General features: G+C 30.9%; 1 protein-coding gene across 1 annotated transcript; it reads right to left on the bottom strand.

Moving 5' to 3' along the window:
• Window positions 1-7,758: 7,758 nt before the first annotated feature.
• Window positions 7,759-9,162, bottom strand: Osi5 (Osiris 5). Its single transcript, XM_077431569.1, has 3 exons — window positions 8,721-9,162; window positions 8,524-8,636; window positions 7,759-7,962 (listed from the first exon to the last, which is right to left on the bottom strand). The coding sequence occupies exons 1-3, from the start codon at window positions 9,160-9,162 to the stop codon at window positions 7,759-7,761; spliced, it is 759 nt and encodes a 252-aa protein (XP_077287695.1).
• Window positions 9,163-21,002: the final 11,840 nt, after the last annotated feature.

Here is a 21,002-nt window from a genome sequence, read left to right as displayed (position 1 = left end):
ATATTCAAACAGTGGTGACCTAGCAGGTAGAAAGGTTTTTAGCCAATTTTAATCGGGAACCATTTCAACAATAAAACCAAAGAAAATTGGCAAATTTTGATAGGAAACGATCGACCTAGAGTCACAAATATCCAGGTCTACACTACAGATATATTTATTTCAATCGAGGTCAACTCATGGGATCGAACCCGGCGCCTCTCGGTGTTAGGCAGAAGCTTAACGACCGAGCTATGCTACTGGCTATATATTATTTTTTTTATTATTATTATTTTTATTTTCATTTTATTTTACAAATATACCAGGAAGGCTTAACAGGTAAACCCCAAATGCGCCTTCCTGGTCCACATAATTATTACATAGATACATGTAAATCTAAATAATATCTGACATCTGTGGTCATTATACATATATTACAAACATCGTATTAATACGATAAATAACGATGAATAACTTTCATGTAACAATACAATTTTATATTCGATAAACAACCACAGAGACATCTATGGTGAGCAATATGGCGAAACCTAAGATATAACAATAACTTAAGTTTCGCAACTGTAAATTGGGAAGGAAACGCCAATTTTACAGGAATCGTTTCAATGAAAATCAAAAAAAATGGCAAATTCTGATAAGAAACGATCGACCTAGACAAATCAAGGTCTGGCCAACAGCGAGACTTAGCGGGGAATCGAACTCGTAACATCAAGTACGAAATATTATTTTGGAACTTTATAAATTCTAAACATAATAACAATTCGAATTTGACAATGATGTTCAATGGTGATGAGTCGTTCTCAGGTTCGAAAGATATCGCTAAGGGTTTTGCTGAGCATTTTAAATCTGCATTTGTAGACTCATTCACTCAATCTTCAAATAATAAGTTTCAAATAAGTCATTCCTTCATTCTGTCAGTATTTGAATTTAATATCAGTGATATGGAGTATGGGTTCCAGAAGCTGAAACCTAATAGATCTTTTGGTCCTGACTTTATTCCCGATTTTGTTTTAAAGGGATGCAAGTCCAGTTTGTTATATCCTTTGCTTCATATCTATAATTTATCACTGAAATCTTCTCTGTTCCCTGACTCTTGGAAATGCACCAAAGTCACTCCAATTCACAAAAATGACGATAAATCTTTTATTAATAATTACAGACCAATAGCCATTGTTTCGGCTCCAGCCAAATTATTCGAAATAATTTTGCAGAGATTACTTTATAACCATTGCAGTCGGTTTATCATAGACCAACAGCATGGTTTTCGTTCAGCACGCTCTACGACTACTAATCTTTTGTCTTTCTCAAACTTCATTACTAAATCGCTAGATGCAGGGCATCAAGTTGATGTGATCTATACCGATTTTGCTAAAGCTTTTGATAAGGTTGATCATTCAATACTTATTAAGAAATTGGCCAATTTTGGTCTATCGGATAATCTTACTGATTTTTTTACTTCTTATTTAAGTAATCGTCGTCAGTTTGTTTGTTTTGATGGCCATTTCTCTGAAGTATACCTCACATCTTCTGGCGTGCCCCAAGGCTCTAATTTGGGACCTTTACTGTTTCTAATATATGTGAATGATATTGGCTCGGTACTTTCAGATTCAAATTTTTTACTATATGCTGATGACCTCAAGTTATTCATGAAAATTGATAGTGTTTCTGACTGTGAGGTCCTTCAGAGTAATTTGAACTCTTTATGGTGCTGGGCGACTAATAATCATTTACCTCTTAGCGTAAGTAAATGCAATATTATGTCTTTTTCTCGGTCTTCTAACCCCACCTTATATCAGTATAATCTTGGTGGAACTCCACTGTGTAGAACATTATCCAAAAAAGACCTTGGCGTTACGTTTGAGAGCAGATGGAAGTTTGGTATCCATATTTCCAATATGTGCAATAAAGCTTCAAAGATGCTGGGTTTCGTTTTACGCAATGCTCACATTTTCAATAATTTAAGAGTTTTGCGTCTTCTTTATAACGCATTGGTCCGAAGCATTTTGGAATCTGATGCCATTATATGGAGTCCCAGTGAATTAACTTACTCTCTAAAAATTGAAAGAGTTCAAAGGAAGTTCCTCCGCTATCTATATATGAGGGAGTTTGGATACTACCCTCAACTGTTTCCTAGTGCTTTTGTACAAGGTTCTGTTGGCTATAGTTCCCTATCTCATCGGCGGGATATGCATCTTGTGTGTCATTTCTTCAAATTATTAAGAGGTGATATTTACAACCCAACTATATTGGAAGAAATGAAATTTTGGGTTCCATCTCGCCTCATTGATTATCGATTGCGTCCATTGTTCCAAACTATTAAAGCAAGAACTAATGTTCTTGCTTTTTCACCAATCGCTCGAGTCTTACGCTGCTTGAATTTGGTCAGCAATCACATTGATATTTTCAATATTTCACCGGATAATCTATCCGTATTTTTACTGTTTTTTACTTTTAATTCAATTTAAACTATTTATATATGTGTTTTTTTTTGTGTATTATTTTCAATTTGTAATTTTTCATTTTTTTATTTTTTTTTAATTTTTGATTTTTCAATTTATTAATTCTCAATTTTTCAATTTTTAATTTTTATGTACAATTTTTTAAATGTTTTATTTTATTTGTTTTTTTATTATTGTTGTTTTATTTTTTCTTATGTATTTGATCTTTTATGTATTGTCTGGCCACAGTGTCATATTGGGGTGACCTGTAAAGACTCTGTGGTATACTTGTATATTAAAATAAATAAATAAATAAATAAATATATATATATATATATATATATATATATATATATATATATATATATATATATATATATATATATATATATATATATATATATATATATATATATATATATATATATATATATATATATATATATATATATATATATATATAGGTACATAAGGCGACTAATACTTTAATTTTTTTTCAAAAATACCCGTTTTAAGATCAACGGGCATTACACTAGTATTAAATATCAAAATAAATTTGATATCGATGAAACATTCACATTCTGATAGGAAACAATCGACTTGGAGTCACAAACATCCAGATCTACACTACAGATATACTCAGAAAAACTCTTTTCAATCGAGGTCAACTCATGGGATCGAACCCGGCGCCTCTCAATGTTAGGCAGAAGCTTAACGACCGAACTATACTGCTGGCTAAAGATAAAAACAATATGAAAATCCACACTTTTCAACTTATACCACCAAATTCAGCATTTTAGTATATTATTTTGAATCGTAGACAGGTTTTTAGAATGGGTGTTTTCTATAGCCCAGTTGGTGAGCAGTTTTCCCAATATTTAAAATACTCTACATGCCAATTACAAACCGCACTTATGTATGTACATACCTACACACATAGTACATACGACAATTCGAATTTAATTCTGGAATGTCGAGTGGGCACACACGTACCGGATGAATTTCGTCGAAAGTCATAAAAATTGGCGCGAATGTTTGTTCGTATGTATGTATGTATGCAGACATGTATGTGTTTGTGTGAATGTGTACCTACATACATAGATTGGTTGTTAACGTTTCACGGTCGTTAACAGTCGGGCATTTTTAACATTTCATTGGCGATTTCGCATCGGAGCCGTTGGAAAGTGACCGTCACCTTGGACTTGAACGGACGCGGAGGGAGCAAGTGGGTTAGTGGGTTCCTCAACAACCCCACTCCTCACTCATCTCACTCCTCACTTCTCACTCACCTCGTTGCCTCTCTCACAACACTCTCGATTGCAACCACATCGCAACAGCTATATAAGTCCGCGGTGGGGTTACGCTCGCGCCGTGTTCAATGTTTTCCAACATCACCTATGTACATGCACTCAATCGGCCGCCATTACTTCCGCCATTTTGACTAAATTTTCAATTTTCACATTCCAAATTTTCAATTTTGATCTGCTGTATTAATTTCCACAGCGTACTAATCAGTTGAGAGGTTATCGGTTCAAATTCCGATCGAAATAAAAAAATCGTCATACGTATCATATGTAAAAAATCGAACAAGAGTAAACTGTCACTTCTGGCTGACAGATGCTCACCAAATTTTATACATAACTTGGTATTAAGCTTAAGCTTCTAGATATGAAATTACAGTTCAATAAGCTAAAAGAATCGTGGTCACAACATTTTTGACTTTTCTAAGAGGAAAAAATCCCACTTCCGGTTTGTTAAATTTAGTGATTTTTTTATTTTTATCATATTAATACAAGAATTATACTTTATTATTTATTTTAAATTTTTTTATTACTCAAAATCACTATAACTATTACACAAATTAAATATCAAGAAAATAAAAATAATTTACAAGGTCAAAATAAAATAATTAAATATTGTTTTAAAAAAAAATACTATTTTTGGTTTACGAATTGTGACTAAAACCTTATCAGCTCTAAGTTAGTACATAAAGAATACAAATATAAATTTTCAGCTTGATATGTTCAGGGGTGTGGAAAGAATCGTGGTCACAACATTTTTGAATTTTCTAAGAGGAAAAAATCCCACTTCCGGTTTGTTAAATTTAGTGATTTTTTTATTTTTATCATATTAATACAAGAATTATACTTGAATGTTTTCGTCAACAGCACACATGTTTAAAGGGTCGAAAAAAATAATGAAAAAAATGGAACAAGAGTAAATTACCACTTCCGGTTGACGGATGCTTACCAAATTTCATACATAACTAAGCATAAGCATAAGCTTCTAGATATGAAATTACAGTTCAATAAGCTAAACGTTTTCTGAGAAAACATAAAAAATCTCGATTCTCTATAGTAAAAGTACTACTTCCGGTTGAGGTAAAAATATTTAAAAAATATTAGGGTATAAAATTTATAATTTATATTACATGTAAACAAATTTCAGTCTGATTCGATTAGCGGTTTGGGAGCTAATTCAATTCAAAAACCTAAAAAAGGGGATACCTATAATGGGAGGTACTATTTCATAGTACTACATTCTGATTAATATAAATGTTTAATATGTTGAAAAAACCACTTCGCCAAAAATAAATAAATAATCAATGTAAATAGTAAATCTATACAGAATCAAACCATTCATTCAAAGTACTATTAAAAATGCTGCGATCGTTTCTTTTTTTTAATTATGTTTGCATCAAATTTATGTTTTATGAATGGGTCGGTTGTGAGTATTGATTGTATGTCATTAACATTTTTCATTTATGGGATTACATTAAAGCCTATTACAAGAGTACGTACTAGATAGTCTTAATGACGATCAAATGTGTTTTATTTTATTCTACATTTAATGTACAACTATTTTAATCGGTGTAATTAAAAAAATATACTGATGATTTGATATGAAAACTAGTTTAAATTGAAATTGAAGCAAATCTAGGTAACTCGACGGTAATCAAAATAAATATTTTATTTGAATTTGAATTTTAAATCAATTGCATGACTGCACGATTTATAAAAGATTTAAGCATTAAACTTTCAGGCATCATCTAGTTTTTATCATTGAAATTTAAAAAGGCTTTAAGCTTTTCATAATAAGAAATGAAAAGAGATAATTTTTTTATTAAACTTATGAATTATTTTCAAAGAAAAAAAAACAAAAGGCTATAATTATTTCATACAAAATAAAAAAAGAATATCAACAATGAGATTTTTTAACAGATTGAATACACTTTTATAATATATACCGAATTGTTATTCTAAATGACATTTGCCAGTCTTGGGTATTGAATTTTGCACTTGGAGAAGTATCATAAAACGTTTTATGCTTGGTATAACGAAGAGAGACAAGCTCTTAAATGGTAAGAGCTAGGAATAAATTAGATGAAATAGTGGAACAAATGAAGAGTTGATAGAGTATATATGTAGTAAAGGGTAGGACATGTGGTTAGAAGATGGAATCAAATTTGGATCAGAGAAGTGTTCAAAGGCATCCGTAAGCAAAGTGTATGAACAAAATAAGACAAATGCGTAATGTTAGATGAATTTCGTTCAGAACGGAGATGAATGGAAGGCTGCAAATGATGATGATGATGTTGATTTAAATAACCATTCATACCGAATAATCGAATTGAACCTGCATCAATGGAACGAGACCACCCAAGAGGCGATTCGAGAGACGCGACGACGCCCACGCCTCTCGCATCTGTTCGAGACACCATTCCAATGCATTCCCACGATATTTTCGAGAACAACCCCCACGGAAAGGGGGATAATTTGAAATGATTTAAAATGATTAAGATGCGTAGGCATTGTCGGTCACAGTGCAAGACGGCGAGCAGCTATGCTCGCCTCTCTCCCTTTTACCGTTCCGAGTTCCGGTTCCGTCACGGCCTCTCGAGTGCCGCTCTCCACTCGCCCGCCCTCATTTCGGACCAATTAACCTGACCCACCTATAACAAAAACACCTCTTCTTGCTCTCCACTTGTGACTGCTTTCCGTTTCGAAATCCTCGCATGAGTTCGCCCCCGTCTGCCTAAGTGCGAACCGTCGCGGCTTATGCAACAGGGCGCTTAGACCAATTCAGAACGCGCCCTCGTAAAATCAATATTTTAACCTTTTGCAAATTGATTTCCAGATATTTTTAAGCATTTAATACAATTTGATGATATATTCATTCAGTTGGATAAAAAATATCACACATTGATCCTTCAAATTGTAGAAGTAAAACGTTCCCGAAAAGTTGCCTTTTACATCAACGCAAGAACGATCAATCCCTATATCGAATTTTTGGTCTAGATTATTAAATATTTATTTAATAAAAGTCAAAACTGAAATAGTATATTGTATAGCATATTTATACGATAATTACAAAAGAAACTTTCCAAATAAGGTGGAAATGACCATCGTTTTTCTGACACGTATCAAATACTATTGGTTTGAAACCGTTTATAAAATATTAGTTACACGTAATATATAAGGAAAAGATAAGTTTTTAAACTAATTTGTAAATCAATACAAATATCAGTTTTTGTATTAAATGCTACAAATATTAAATGCGTCATTGAAAAAAAAAATCATTGCAGAATAGAATTGTAATATGTAATTGTTTCAAAAAAATATTTTTTTTAAAGAATTTCAGTGTATGTATGTGTGTGTGTGTATGTGTTTTAGGAACTTTCAGTATGTATGTATGTATGTACGTATGTAGCAAATATTAACGGGGTTAAATGTCTTTCGAGGGTGAAAGTAATTTTTGAAATATTAAATGAAGCATTAGAAAAAAATCGGCTTAGCTTATAACTTTCATGCTTTTCAATAATAAAGAAAGTAACATTTTTTCCAACACAAAGGAGATCGATATTGTGTTGTCATTGAAGAACTTTTACCATGAATTCACAAATTTACAAAGCAATGTGAAAATTATTGAAAAAAATAGCTCTTGTAAAATAATAACCGTTTTTCAATCGTAAATTTGGGCCAAAGCTTTTGAAATTAGTAGCATTATTTAATTAATAAAATTAACCCCGTCTATATCCATCTATTATTACAATGTATAAGAATTAAAATATAATTAGTAAGAATAAAAAAAGCGGTAAAATGGATTTCTATATATGTATGTAATAAAATAATAAAACATGCATTTCAATGTTAAAATCTATTTAATGTCACGTAATAAATAACATGATAAATAATTTGGCGTTTGTAACAATGCGAAAATGGTAAAATTAGTTGATCAGTCATTAGGTAGGTAGTAAGTTTTGGCAATAATATCAAAAACGCAATAAATAGCTTAATAAATATACTTGAAATGCGTCTGAGCATTTTTATGAGGTGGTGTAGTGGGTCCATCCGCTGTACGGCATTTCAGAATTGTTGGGATCTGCAATCATTCTCCTCCTTCTGTGGTGGTCATGAGCCTGCACATAATGGACCTGATGACCACCATCATGATCTCCACCAGACGAAGCCAATTTCTTCACTCCGATTATAGCCGACAACATCAAAGCTAGAGCTGACACCATCAAAGCCTGAAATATATTCAATTTCATACATGGAAAATTCGCATAAAAATAAATGAATTCATATTTAAAATAACGGTTTAAATTTAATGATGAATTTTTACGACATCTATGACTTAGATCGCGTATTTATTTCTGGAAAAATCTTCACGAGAGTTTTACCATCTTGTCGAAAGAAATCCGTTACAGCAACAATTGCCTCGCCGTTATAACGGCCACAACATGTTATTGCCATTTAATTTTGTATGATAGGTGTAAAACGTGCGCACATTAACAATATGCAAAAAAAATAATCAAAAAATATATGTATTTAAAAAATGATTTAGAATTTTCAGAAAATTTTTCAACCATATATGTATTTTTTTTATTAAATAATAACTAAAATTAAATACTAGGTCTTTAAATTTTGTTTCTAATGTCATTTATAACAGTCGAATATTTATTAAATAATATTTTTAATTAAAAAACCAATCTATACGACAAAAAAAAAATTAAAAAATCATAATGTCATATCTTAATAAAATTCTTAAAAATATTTAGTATTAAAATTCATAGTTCCCAAGTACTTACCTTCATTGTTAAAAGACCAAGACCTCCAAAACCGATGGCGGCTAAAGTTTTAGCCATCATCAAACCCATCAGCATAACACCTCCATCGCCTTTATTCTTCTTCCTTCCAGTTTCTAAAATTAAAAATATATTTATATTACATTGTGATATAAAATCATATAAAAATTGTTGAAGTAAATATAAAAGTTTGAACTCACCCACAAGTGCAGATTGCTTATCGAACGACCTTAGAGTTTCTGAAAAAGCTCCATTAATATCAGCCTTTCCGACTAGATCGGGCAACTTGACGCGAATTTCATGACTCTGAAGATAACCAGCCATCTTTCCAAGAACGGTTCCATCGTTCAAACTCCTGCCGCCTTCAGCCAAGTTTTGGGTTTTGACTAATTCGACTCCATCGATGATCTTCAGGTTTCCTATTCCGTCCGAACTCTTAGCCTTCATCAGTTGTTGGAATACGTTCCTGGCGATTCTGATGCTCTGACAGGATAGGGAAGTGTCCTTATCTTCGCAGTGAGAAAACGAGAAGTTATCGAAACCGGCCTCGTTATCGATAGCATTGGCGCTTCTCTCTTGATCGGCAATACAAGATTGCACTACTACGAGGAGGACACAGAAAATCGCACTCCGCCTTTCCATGATTTGACGATTTTTGATATTAGTAACAAGTGTACGTTGTAATTGTTGCCGTATAACTGAAGCTCTGATTCTGCTCACCGGCACTTTATATACCGAATAAAATAGATGAATCGCAAAAAGCGACGAAAATGTACAAAACGAACTAAGTAGGTGGAGCGACCATGGTCCAATAACCCAGCGACCAAACTAAGAACGTTCCTTTTTGTTTGTTCGCATTTTTATTCTTTTATTTCCCTTCTTGGCTTGCTCTCAAGCTGACTGCACTCTACTTTACTTTAAATTTTGTGTGAAAGTCGGTGAGCACAATCACAATTAACGGACTCGGTGAAGCTGAGGCTTTCAATGTCGCCTCTGAATTCGACTCAATAGTTCACTTTCGTTCTCTGGCCGAAAGTTGTCATTGTTGCCAATGAAATTGCTTACCCAACATTACAAGAAACCTTCCTTTTAAGGTATGTATAGCCAAACCGCATAGTATAGTCCCGGTGACCAAAATTCGAGCTAATCACTATTCATCACAACATACATATGTATATTAAAAAAAAAACTTATTCAGGTTTACAGTGAACGCTCCGATTGTCGTCATCATTAATCTCCGAAATGAGCTCTCACTTCCACGCTTATTACCTTGCTCTTACGTGATTATTATTAGATTAAGTGTCTTAGACATTTATGTACAGCAGTACTTCCAATTATTTGTATCTGAAAAATAAGATATTTCATTGAAGGATTCCTACTAGGGATCCCAAATATTCGTCGACTCCAACTATTCGAATATCGAATAGTAAATCAAGAGCCATTCGAATATTCGAATATATTTGAAAATTTAAAAAAAAATAGTAATTACATATATACTACGCATAAATTACATTATGTTTATATATGTAATATATTACAATTAAAAAAAGCATATAAAACTAAAATACACACACATAAAATATAAGATAGTTTGTAAAATTTGGAAAATTGCAATTAAAAATAAATTTACAAAATATAATACGGAAAAATCTTAATTTAATTTCAGAAAATGATATTTTAGAAATAGCAATGCGTTGAATGTTTCATGGTCGAATCTATTTCTAATTTTTGTTTTCGTCCACCCTGCAGTCGAAAATACTCGTTCACACGCTGTTGATGTCGGCTTTATTGTGAATTTGTAATAATTCCTGTATTTAGGTAAATTAATCATATATATAAAGACGGTAATCTGTGTGTGTGTGTGGGTGTGTGTGTAGGTGTGTGTGTGTGGGTGTGTGTGTGTGGGTGTGTGTGGGTGTGTGTGTGTGTGTGTGTGTGTGTGTCCTAACTCTCGCCGAACATAATGAACGAATCGATAAAAATCGATTAATTCATTTTTCGACGAGACGACTTTGTCGGGACTCGAACTGATCACCCCAAATAGCCTGAATATGGGTCTAAATTGAGCTAATGGTCTCGGACATCACGCCAAATCCAATTTATCATTTCGCCTTTTTTTTTAAACATTAATTGAAATATTCCTTCTCGCCATATAAAAATACGTAATTTTAATAATTTCATTTAGCGAGGTTTTGAACCATTTTTTATGTATTTATTTTCAATTAAATTATAATTATAATTTAAATTATTTATATTTTGACGATATTCGAGAAAAAATTGATTTAATTCACCGCGGGCGCCGGGAATCGAACCTCGGACCCTCCGATCCAAACGCAATGTCCTCATGAGCTCGCGTCGCACGCCATATCATATGTATATGCACGTAATTTGTTATGTGTAATAATAATATTCAACGTTACGAGGTCAATGACCGTTTGTGTATAATCGGAAAATATTACATTTTGTTAACGTTAACTTTAAGAATTGAAAATTATTACAAATAAAGAATTGAAAACTATCTATGAGAGTCTACGAAAATAACGGTTCCGGTTCCGGATTTTTTTTTAGTTTTATACGGGTATATAATAATTTTATACCCATGCGATGATATTTCATCGGGCTATTCACTAGTAATGTTATAACCGTCTTTCATTCATTCTGTTTTCTAAAATTTGTGAAAACTTTTTGGTTGTTTGTGAGAACTTCTTAAATAAAAATTTATAAACTCCTTCTGCCGATATTAAAGATGTAGAGACTATTATTGATTTTCTTCAAACATTTCTGTATTTAATGAATAAAAATTTCTGTTTCCGTTTCTTCAAATGTAGACATTTCTTCTTCTTCATTATCTTCATTTTCATCATAATTATCCCCATTACATATTTCATTTTCTTCATAATCGTCGACTTCTTTGTCATCATTCTTTTCATGTTGATTTTGTGTATTTATTTTATAAAAAAATATATACACGAATAATATTCGAATAGTTGATGAAATATTCGAATAATGAATGGCTGAAAAATCAGACGAATAATTCGAATACTCGAATATTCGAATATTCGATTGGGATCCCTAATCCCTACGTTTGTTCAACAAATCGATCGCACTTGTACTTTTGTTGCATTTCGAGCAATTGACCTACGTTATTCTTACGTTCACGTTTTTTTTTCTCCTTTTACTCTTCACGCTGTATCAAAAAATCTCTCACAGCCTAGCTCAAAGTATGCCAGGTTGTTTGTTATTTCGCCGATAAATAATAATTGGAGCCACTTTCTTACAGGTAAAATATTATGAATGATACTACGTATTATTGTATACTAAAATACTGCTATTTCACCTGCTTAGCGCTTTTTAAAATTAACCTAAAAACTTTATGATTTATTGCGTCAGTTCAATAATAAGTAATGTAATACATATATAATAAATCAGTGTATATATGTATATGTGTGTACACATAATTATACATATGTTTAATTTTAATTGATTAGTAATATATCGTGAATAACATCATTATATGGTAAATAAATAAAAAGTTAGTTCACAAGGCATCTTGTAGTGCTAATTCATGCATATAATCGTTTTGTTCGATGATTGTTCAGATGTTCTCATGTATGTATGTATATTTTTTTTTTTCAAATATTCTAACAGCGATCAATGTATTGACTTTTAATTTATCTTTATTTAAAAATCATCAAAAAATAAATCGCGCATTGGTAAACATTATTAATACACCTGTGATTTTCTGATGAAACTTCTCCATTTTTAAGCCTTTTTTTTTGGTCGTATTATATTTTTCAACGTGGAAGACTTTTGATGTGGGGTCGTTTATTGAATTACTATCAATGGAATGATGAACTTGACCATCACTTCAAACTTGAGCGAGTGAGTAAGTTTCTCTCATAAAAATGTATGCCAGTGTTACGACCAAAGAAAACTATAACGATCTCCAGGTGACCCACAAAATTGGAGCAAAAAAACTTAATCGAAAGCTGGATTGTATTACCTTAGAAGAATTTCTAGGACTGTTCAGCTTAAACGTAATCCAAATCCAATAGGAAGAAATGACTATGCATAATATTTCCCAGTAGACTAACTTCTTAATAAATTATTAATTTTAATTGAAAACCAATTAGTCAGAGTTGTTCACTACTAAATAAAGAGTGCGTTGCTGTAAATCGTTTTTTTTATTGTAATTTTATATAAAATTATTCATTTTTCAAAGTAATAATTAAAAATTTTAGCAGAGGAAATGTAATATATTTCAATAAATTTTAATTTATTGTATAAAACGCATGATTTATTTCAAATCGATAATGCAATTACGAATGATTTTGGGGAGCATATAATTCAATTATGCAAAAACAAATAAAAAATAGCACTCTTTTGGCTTTAATTATAATAGTTATCCCGAAGTATAATATAATCTATTTTAAATTGAACGGAACAGTCCAAATATTTTTTACTTCCTGTTCAAATACTTATCCTATTTACCATTATATCATAAATACCTACATATGTAATGCTCCAAGCCTGATTTTGCAGGTTTATACAAATATATAAATTTAATTTCAGAAGTATATTAAGCTTTAATATTAAAATAAAACACATTATATATGTAAAAACACAATCAGGTCAAAATATGATTTGCTTTTATACATATTAAAATGCAAAAAATCGTTACGGACTGAGTCGCAAATAATATGTGCATAAATACAAATGTGTAATGATGGTGCGTTATTTAAAATTAAAATACATTTAATAATTCGCAATATTGTTTATTAACTGTACTATTAAATAATATTTACAATATTATTAAATAAATAAATAATTTCTATTCTATTTGTACTACAAAATTATCAACATCTAAAGATATATAAATTAACACTATGAAGTATGATTAACTACTGTTTTTGTAATTTTTACCCCAACCCTTCTATTGGGGCTGATTGCAGACTGTTTTTCCAACAAGGAATTTGCTTTAGCAGCCATATCAGCAGCTGCTAAAATCTTCAGTCGATCGTCATTGAGTTTGGTATTGAAATAGAAAACCACATCGTTTCCATTATCAGAGTCTTGAATAACATGCGGGCCAGCTACAATGTTATCGTTAATAGGTTGGTTATTGACGACATCTCCCGAAAAACCGTTTTGGACGGGTACCGGAAGAAAATATCGATTAGCATAATACAAATTTTCCTCCGGATATTGCATATATTTTCCGCTGAAACCTATATTTGGCTGAATCGCATAATTCACAGGGTCGTAGTTATGTCTATTGGGATACATTGTTTGTTCGTTTTTTGTTGTCAGTGCTGCGTATTTCATGGCCAATTGTTGTATATCGTTCAAATCATCTTCGTCCATCATTTTTGGGCCTTTCTTGTGTGATGGAAGCAACGATAGTAACGTTTTTACTCCTAATATTAGCGATATTAAAAGGGAAATTTTGCTTCCGATCAACGATACGGTTCCAATCAATATTGCTGCAATTAGTATCACTGGAATCATCGCAAGTAATTTCAAAAGTCCTCCGATCAACATTGGAACCAATTTAATTGCTTTTATTTTGAACCATCCTGAAAAATAAAAATTCAATGATTAGAAATCAAAAACATAAATTACAAAATAAAAGACATTTTTTTTCTAACTTTTATGAAAATTCAAAATAAATTTAATTATTGTATGTCATATCCAAATAACAACTCTTCAAATCTCGAGATTTCATACTAAATAATTAGAATTTTCGGAATTGAAAAGTCACCGACCAATGTATGTACTAGCAGTAAAATAAACGAAAATCATAAAAAATGAGTGGGTATTTTCAAGAAGCTGTGCGTATTCTACACTTATGAAACATATGGTAGGACAAAAGTAAATTCAATTGTTAGTATCGAGCCTGGTGCATCAACGATCTATTTCGTGTGTGCGTTTTTCATTACGCTCCCATATAAAAATTCTCCAAAGAGAACACCAAAGTATTCTTGACACGGAACAGATATATTTCCATTAAAAAAAGTCTAATATGGATCAGGGCTCGAAAGTTACATTTTTTTGAGATCGAGAACTAGTGAACTCCCAATGTATAATGATATAATTAATTGTTCACTGGCCGCCACTGGCCATCGATATATTTGAAATCATCATCTTATTATATGAGATTATAAATCAATCTTAATTTATTGTTATCAATTATTATATCAATTGTGAAGTATTTTATTATTTAAAAATAATAACTATACTCAAACAAGATTTTTTTTATTTTCCGATAAATCAAAATTTAAAATATAATTGAAAAATACATATGTATGTATGTATGTATGAACTCTATGTGCTCGGCACATATAAGTATAGAACGCTTTATGCTCGGCATAACGAGGAGAGATATGAAACGGAATACGTGGGTGAGAAGTCTGACAAGGGTAGTTAGTGTACATGATGGAGAGAGTAAAGAGATTGAAATGGCAATGAATGGGTAACGCAGCTAAAAGAATAGACGAAATATGGACAAAAGAAGTGTTAGAATGGTACCCGAGGGAATTTAAAAGGGTGAAAAGAAGGCCGCAAAGAAGACAGGTAGACAAAATTTAGAAAATGTGTGAGGTGAAATGGATGAGAATTGCGCAAAACAGAATCGAATGGATGTTAGAGAAGTCTTCATGCAGCAGTGTATGGTGAATGGCTTTAAGTGATGATGATGATGATGATACACTAGTGTTGTGCACTTTGATATTTTAAGCGGGTGGTTTTAGAAAGGAACTATATTCTCTAACCGGAATTAAAATTATTAATACAAAATAAACATTAAGATCGAATAGCAGTATTCTTATGTATTCTTTCTTGGATTTAATTTCAACGAAGTTTTATTATTTATATGGTATTTAATACATATGTACATATATACATATGTAAATATGTGAGTGATAAGCATGCCAAGAATATAGTGGAGATAGTGAAGAGATTGAAATAGCAATGGGGGGGGGTCACGTAGCTATGTAGAAGAATGGACGAAAGGTTGACAAAATAAGTGCTACAATACTACCCGAGAGAATGTAAAGGGGTGAAAAGAAGGTCGCAAGGAAGATGCGTGGACGAAATAGAGTTGGAGAAGCCTTCATCGAGCAGTGGATGGTGAATGGCTGTAAATGATGATACATAGTGGTTTTGGAAAGGAACCACACTCAAAGGCTATTGTCACTAGCGGTTTCAACATGCACAACCCTATCGGTCAATTTAATTACATTAAATTAATTCTAGTTTCTAAAAATCGAGACGGCAAGAGTATTAGAAATTTTAGAAAAGAAAATACTTCAGAATTAATAATTGGTTTTATCGTTCTATCACAGTTAAGCTACTATTATTATTAAAATAAGTTATGTAGTTAATGAAGTTTTACAATTTTTAGTTACAGAAGTTACTTTATCAGTTTATTTATTGAGTTAAAGGGAAACCCGAGAGGGCGAAAAATCTGGATATCTTAGAAAGCTTAGTTAATATCGGTTTAATCACTTTTTTTTATTTCGATGTAAAATGTTCATACATTTCAATGTCATAATTAGCATGAACTGATTATTTTTTAGTTCTTTTGATACGCGTAAACCTAAACTAATTTATTTAATTGCAATGGAAATTGCTACAAATAAAAATGTTTAAAATTAACGCACGTGTAGCTTAGCTAATTTTCACTTGTGCGAATTTAAATAGTTTCCAATTTGGCACAGAAAGAAAGTCACGTGAAAGATTCTATGTAACTCAATAGAAGAAAAAAAATATTGCTTATATTTACTTGCGTCATTTTGTTGTAAATTTTTCGACGAAATCTCATTTATGGTCTGTGTCGTTTTAAATGCAATATTATTGTTATTTTCACTCAACTGCTTCCCATAGCCGAAAGTGAAAAATAGCAATATAGCAACGAGTAAAAGTGTAATTCTTAGCATGTTCACTGCCGTAAGTTTAACAACAGGAGAGACGAGTGATTTGTGGTATTTTAATTTTCACAAATTATAAACACGAAATAAAATTCCCACTTGGATGTGGAATAACGCGTAGATACTTTATCTTCAGCATGCGATGTTCGACTGATTTATTTTCGCGAACTGTGACAATTTTTATCTGAACCTACACAATAACAATGGTACTTAAAGAAGGCTCATCTAATTACTAGAATTAGATATGAGTATTGGAGCATGACTTTAACTCATCTTCAATACGACCTCTTAACCGAAAATCCATAGTTTAATCTAGACGACTAAACCGACGTCAATATATTTATGCACAAAATAATTGGTTATTTCGAGATAAAATACGATTGATAAAATACGATTGAAGTAAAAACGCATTTATATTGTTTAATGTTCTTTTTTATTCTTCTAATTTGTTCCAGTTTTCTTGCGTAGTTATTTACAATACAATTTACACGAGCTGATCAGTGATCACACATCATCGCATGAAATGCTATATCGTGCCGCATGAAAGATTTATTTGATAACCACCATTATTTTCATTTTAAACTTTCTTCCAATTTTTTCCAATTATTTTTCTTGTAATTTCTTTAGAAAAACAATTAAATATTCAATTCGTGCTCCTTTCCTTGTTTAAAAATTAATCATGAGTTCTTTGTTTATGTACATAACTATGGATATACAAAATATGTATGTAGATAATTCTCATTCTACAAATTACAAACAAACATATACATTTTGAAGCAAGTTTACTTGCATATTTTATTTTAGGGGTGGCCAGAATAAATATATAAAATAAAAAAAGTACATCTCAACTCAAAATATATTATATAATTTTTATGCCCAAAAATCCGTCGAAATCTTGAAATCTAATTTTCTCACATTCACTAAACTTCATAAATTGTTACTTTAGATATAAACAATATAAATAAATTATACAATTTTTTTTATAATTATAATGACACTTTCGGTTTAATAACGTAATATTAAAATAAAACAACTACCAGCAAACTGACGGTTATTCTGATATACATACATATCATTGGCGTGTCGTGACTTTAAAACAGAGGATTAGTTATGAACAAAAAAATATATAAGCTCTCAATCAGATTTCTGTTAACTTATGTATATGTAATTGTTCAATCTAAAATATGCTGATCAGCGATAAATATTTACGATCTCAAACTAAAGTTTGAGGTCGCAAATATTTTTTTTTAATTTCCGATATATTTAGTCTGTTATTTGAAAAAAATTAAGTAATTTTTTTTTTAATACTTCTTTTCGGTTTGATTTTGGATCAATTACCCAGTGGCAATGTCAAATTTCGGCTTTTTTAGTTTGATATCGTAAATATTTTCTCACATTTAATTGTTCGTATTTTATTTTATTTTTATTCATTCCTTTACATTATTTTCATGCTTTATTTTAGTTCACATTTTGATATTTAATTATTTTTGTATTTTTTTATTGGCTTTTCATGTATGTACATACATATATGTATATCTACATACATATATATAGCTATAGTGACGTCCTGGAGTATATCTGTAATCTCACTATACATGGATTAACTGTAATAAATATATAAAAAAATATATTTTTATTTTTTGAATCATAATAATCCGTCTTCAAGCGTTGAGTAAAATTTTTCATTTTTGTACTAACAGAAAAGTCGGGGGAAATTAGGGGACTAACCTATGTAGTCCTTCTAATCAAATGGCACGCCACTGGTACGGACGTCACATACGTACATACATATGGTAAATTTAAATTGAAAATATTTATAAATGCAAGCAAACGGAAGGGATATTTTTATTACAAGTATGAAAATTTCAAAAAAAAAAATTTACAATTATCATAAGTTTATATGAATGCAAAAAATCGGTACTTGGATGACTGTACAAGTCGCGAGGATGGAATTAGGGGGCAGTGCATAGATTAAAATAAGGGGTGGATACAAATTTACCACAAGGGTTGTGCATGTTGAAACCGCTAGCGACAATAGCCTCTGAGTGTGGTTCCTTTCAGAAAACACCCACTTAAAATACCAACGTGCAAAATACTAGTGTATCATCACCATCATTTACAGCCATTCAGCATCTACACCTGGATGAAAGCCTCTCCAACGCGCTTCCATTAGTCTCTATTTTGGGAGAATCTATTCATTTTCTAACTTCGTCTCCCCATTTTCCTCGTGGCCTTCCTTTCACCCTTTTACATTCTCTCAGGTAACATTCTAGCACATATTTTGTCCACATTTCGTCCATTCGTCCGCCCGTTACCTTTTCAATATCTTCACTCTCTCCACTATATCCACTACCTTTGTCATACTTCTCACCCACAAATATATGTAAATAATAAAACTTCATTGAAATTAAATTTAAGAAAGAATACATAATAATATTGCTATTGGATCTTTATATGTAATTTGTAATTAAAATTTATATTACGGTTAGAAATTGTGTCCTTATATTGTTCAGGGTATTTGTAGGTAGTTTTTTTTATAGTACCTGACTTTTTAGCCGCATCAATAATCAATTATATAAGTCAGCTTCAATATACATATGTACATATGTACATTTATAATTATGTATACAGAAGCGTATTGACGTGTTGATTTAATCTTTCAAGCCATCATGGTGTAATATGAAACATAAACAAATTCAAATTCATCATACCTACCTTTAAATCCTCTTACTAAGTTGCATATATTTTCAAATTAGCCTACATAACTTACTTAACTTATGAGTAGGAACTTAACATAAAAAGTGCTTGTTTATATGATACTGATACAAACTCGTACATGTCGATTAATTTAAACAATTAGAATTAGAATAATATAATACTATGATTACTAACCAAATTAAATTAAATTGTAAAATAGAAAATGATCAGTAGATCAGTAGCTATTAAAATAGACATAATATGTATTGTGAACATAATTTCGTAATAATAAAAAGCATTTAAAAATCAAAAAAAAAAAAAACAATTGAATAAACATATGTATGTATGTATAAACGACTCGCACATTAAAATTTCTATTTGTTTATAAATATTTTATAGAAATACGCTTCATAATATGTTTTTGTTATGGTTGTCGTTTTAATTGTTTGCATATTTCATACACTTTCGTTTTACGTCAATAATTCAATGCAAAGCACGCTGGAAAAAATAATTATTTAATAGCAATAACATTCAGCGAGCGTTTTCGCATACATACATACATATGTATTAGATCCGTGCAAGTGAAAAAAGATATGTTCGCGTTTAATTCATTATAAAATCGATTATTATTTTCATTATTCAAGCGAATGGTAATAAAAATTTGTAGCCTGAAATTATGCAAAATTATTTATCATTAAAGTTATTAATCGCTCAGCTATGTGCACGTGTGATACGAAATTTGTTGATCAAATCGCATATCAGAGCTTATCAACTCGTTTCATACTTTCATTATATTTTAAGTCACACTTTCTTTGTATATTCTCGATTAGATTTTGAAAAATATTATATATACCTATTAAAGTCAACAGACTTATGTAGTTCAAAGTGTAGGCTTGAATTGACACCTTTTCAAACTGTGAAATAATTCTTGAATGCAATAATTCATTTTTTAAGAGTTCCTGCAAGTCGGAAAACCCTCATTTATTAAGTTTTTTTTAAAAAAAGTTTTGTTAAAATTTTTTTAAAAAATTCTGTCTTAAATTTTTCGATTAAGACAGAATAAAAAGGTTTCGTTTTTGATAAATGAAAAAATTATTAAAAAATATATGTAAATATGATACCACTGCAATTTATAATCAAATGTATATTGATCAGTTCTAATCCAAGATCAAAAGATTGAGGAATTTCGAAAAAAATCTTGTGAAAAAAAAACAAAAATTTAAAGAAATCAAAAACTTTCAAATTGCGTATTTCAAAAATTTTGATTTATTTTAATAAAAAGAATTATTTAGCATATGATATTTTTATATGTACTTCTTCATCTTCTTAAATATATACAAAACCATAATATCTGTATATCGTTTCTGTCTGTATATCGTTTCTGATTGGCTGTATATCGTTTCTTATTGGCTGTCTTCAAAGTCGTTTCTGATTGGCTGGATTTGTCAAATACGTTTGTGATTCGTCAGTCGTTAGATATATATTTTTTCGATTTAAATATCTTATATAAAACCGAAACGGCGTCTGTAATTCGTTTCCGATTGGCTGTCTTCAAAATCGTTTCTGATTGGCTGGCTGAATTGGTCAAAGACGTTTGTGATTCGTCAGTCGATAAATATTTTTTTTTTTTCGATTCAAATATCTTATATATAAAACCGAATGGGCGTCTGTAATTCGTTTCTGATTGGCTGTTTTCAAAGTCGTTTCTTATTGGCTGGATTGGTCAAAGACGTTTGCGATTGGTCGCTCGTCAAATAATATATATTTTTTTTCGATTAAAAAATTTAGTTAAAATACAAATGAAGAGTTTTTCGTGGTTTTCATTTAATTTCCATTTACCTAGCGAAGCCGGGTAGT

The sequence above is a fragment of the Arctopsyche grandis genome, chromosome 5, assembly GCF_051622035.1.
Source record: "Arctopsyche grandis isolate Sample6627 chromosome 5, ASM5162203v2, whole genome shotgun sequence".
Classification (NCBI taxonomy): Eukaryota; Metazoa; Arthropoda; class Insecta; order Trichoptera; family Hydropsychidae; genus Arctopsyche; species Arctopsyche grandis.
The sequence above is the reverse complement of the archived record's forward strand: the minus strand, read 5'-3'. Positions and strand labels throughout refer to the sequence as shown.

Bases quoted from the DNA above. Each gene is read 5' to 3' on its own strand.
- Osi5 (XM_077431569.1), bottom strand. From the start codon at position 9,162: ATGGAAAGGCGGAGTGCGATTTTCTGTGTCCTCCTCGTAGTAGTGCAA. The intron at 8,637-8,720 runs GTGAGTTCAAAC...TTTTAATTTTAG, and splicing joins TAAGCAATCTGCACTTGTGG to AAACTGGAAGGAAGAAGAAT. The intron at 7,963-8,523 runs GTAAGTACTTGG...AATATATTTCAG, and splicing joins TTGGTCTTTTAACAATGAAG to GCTTTGATGGTGTCAGCTCT.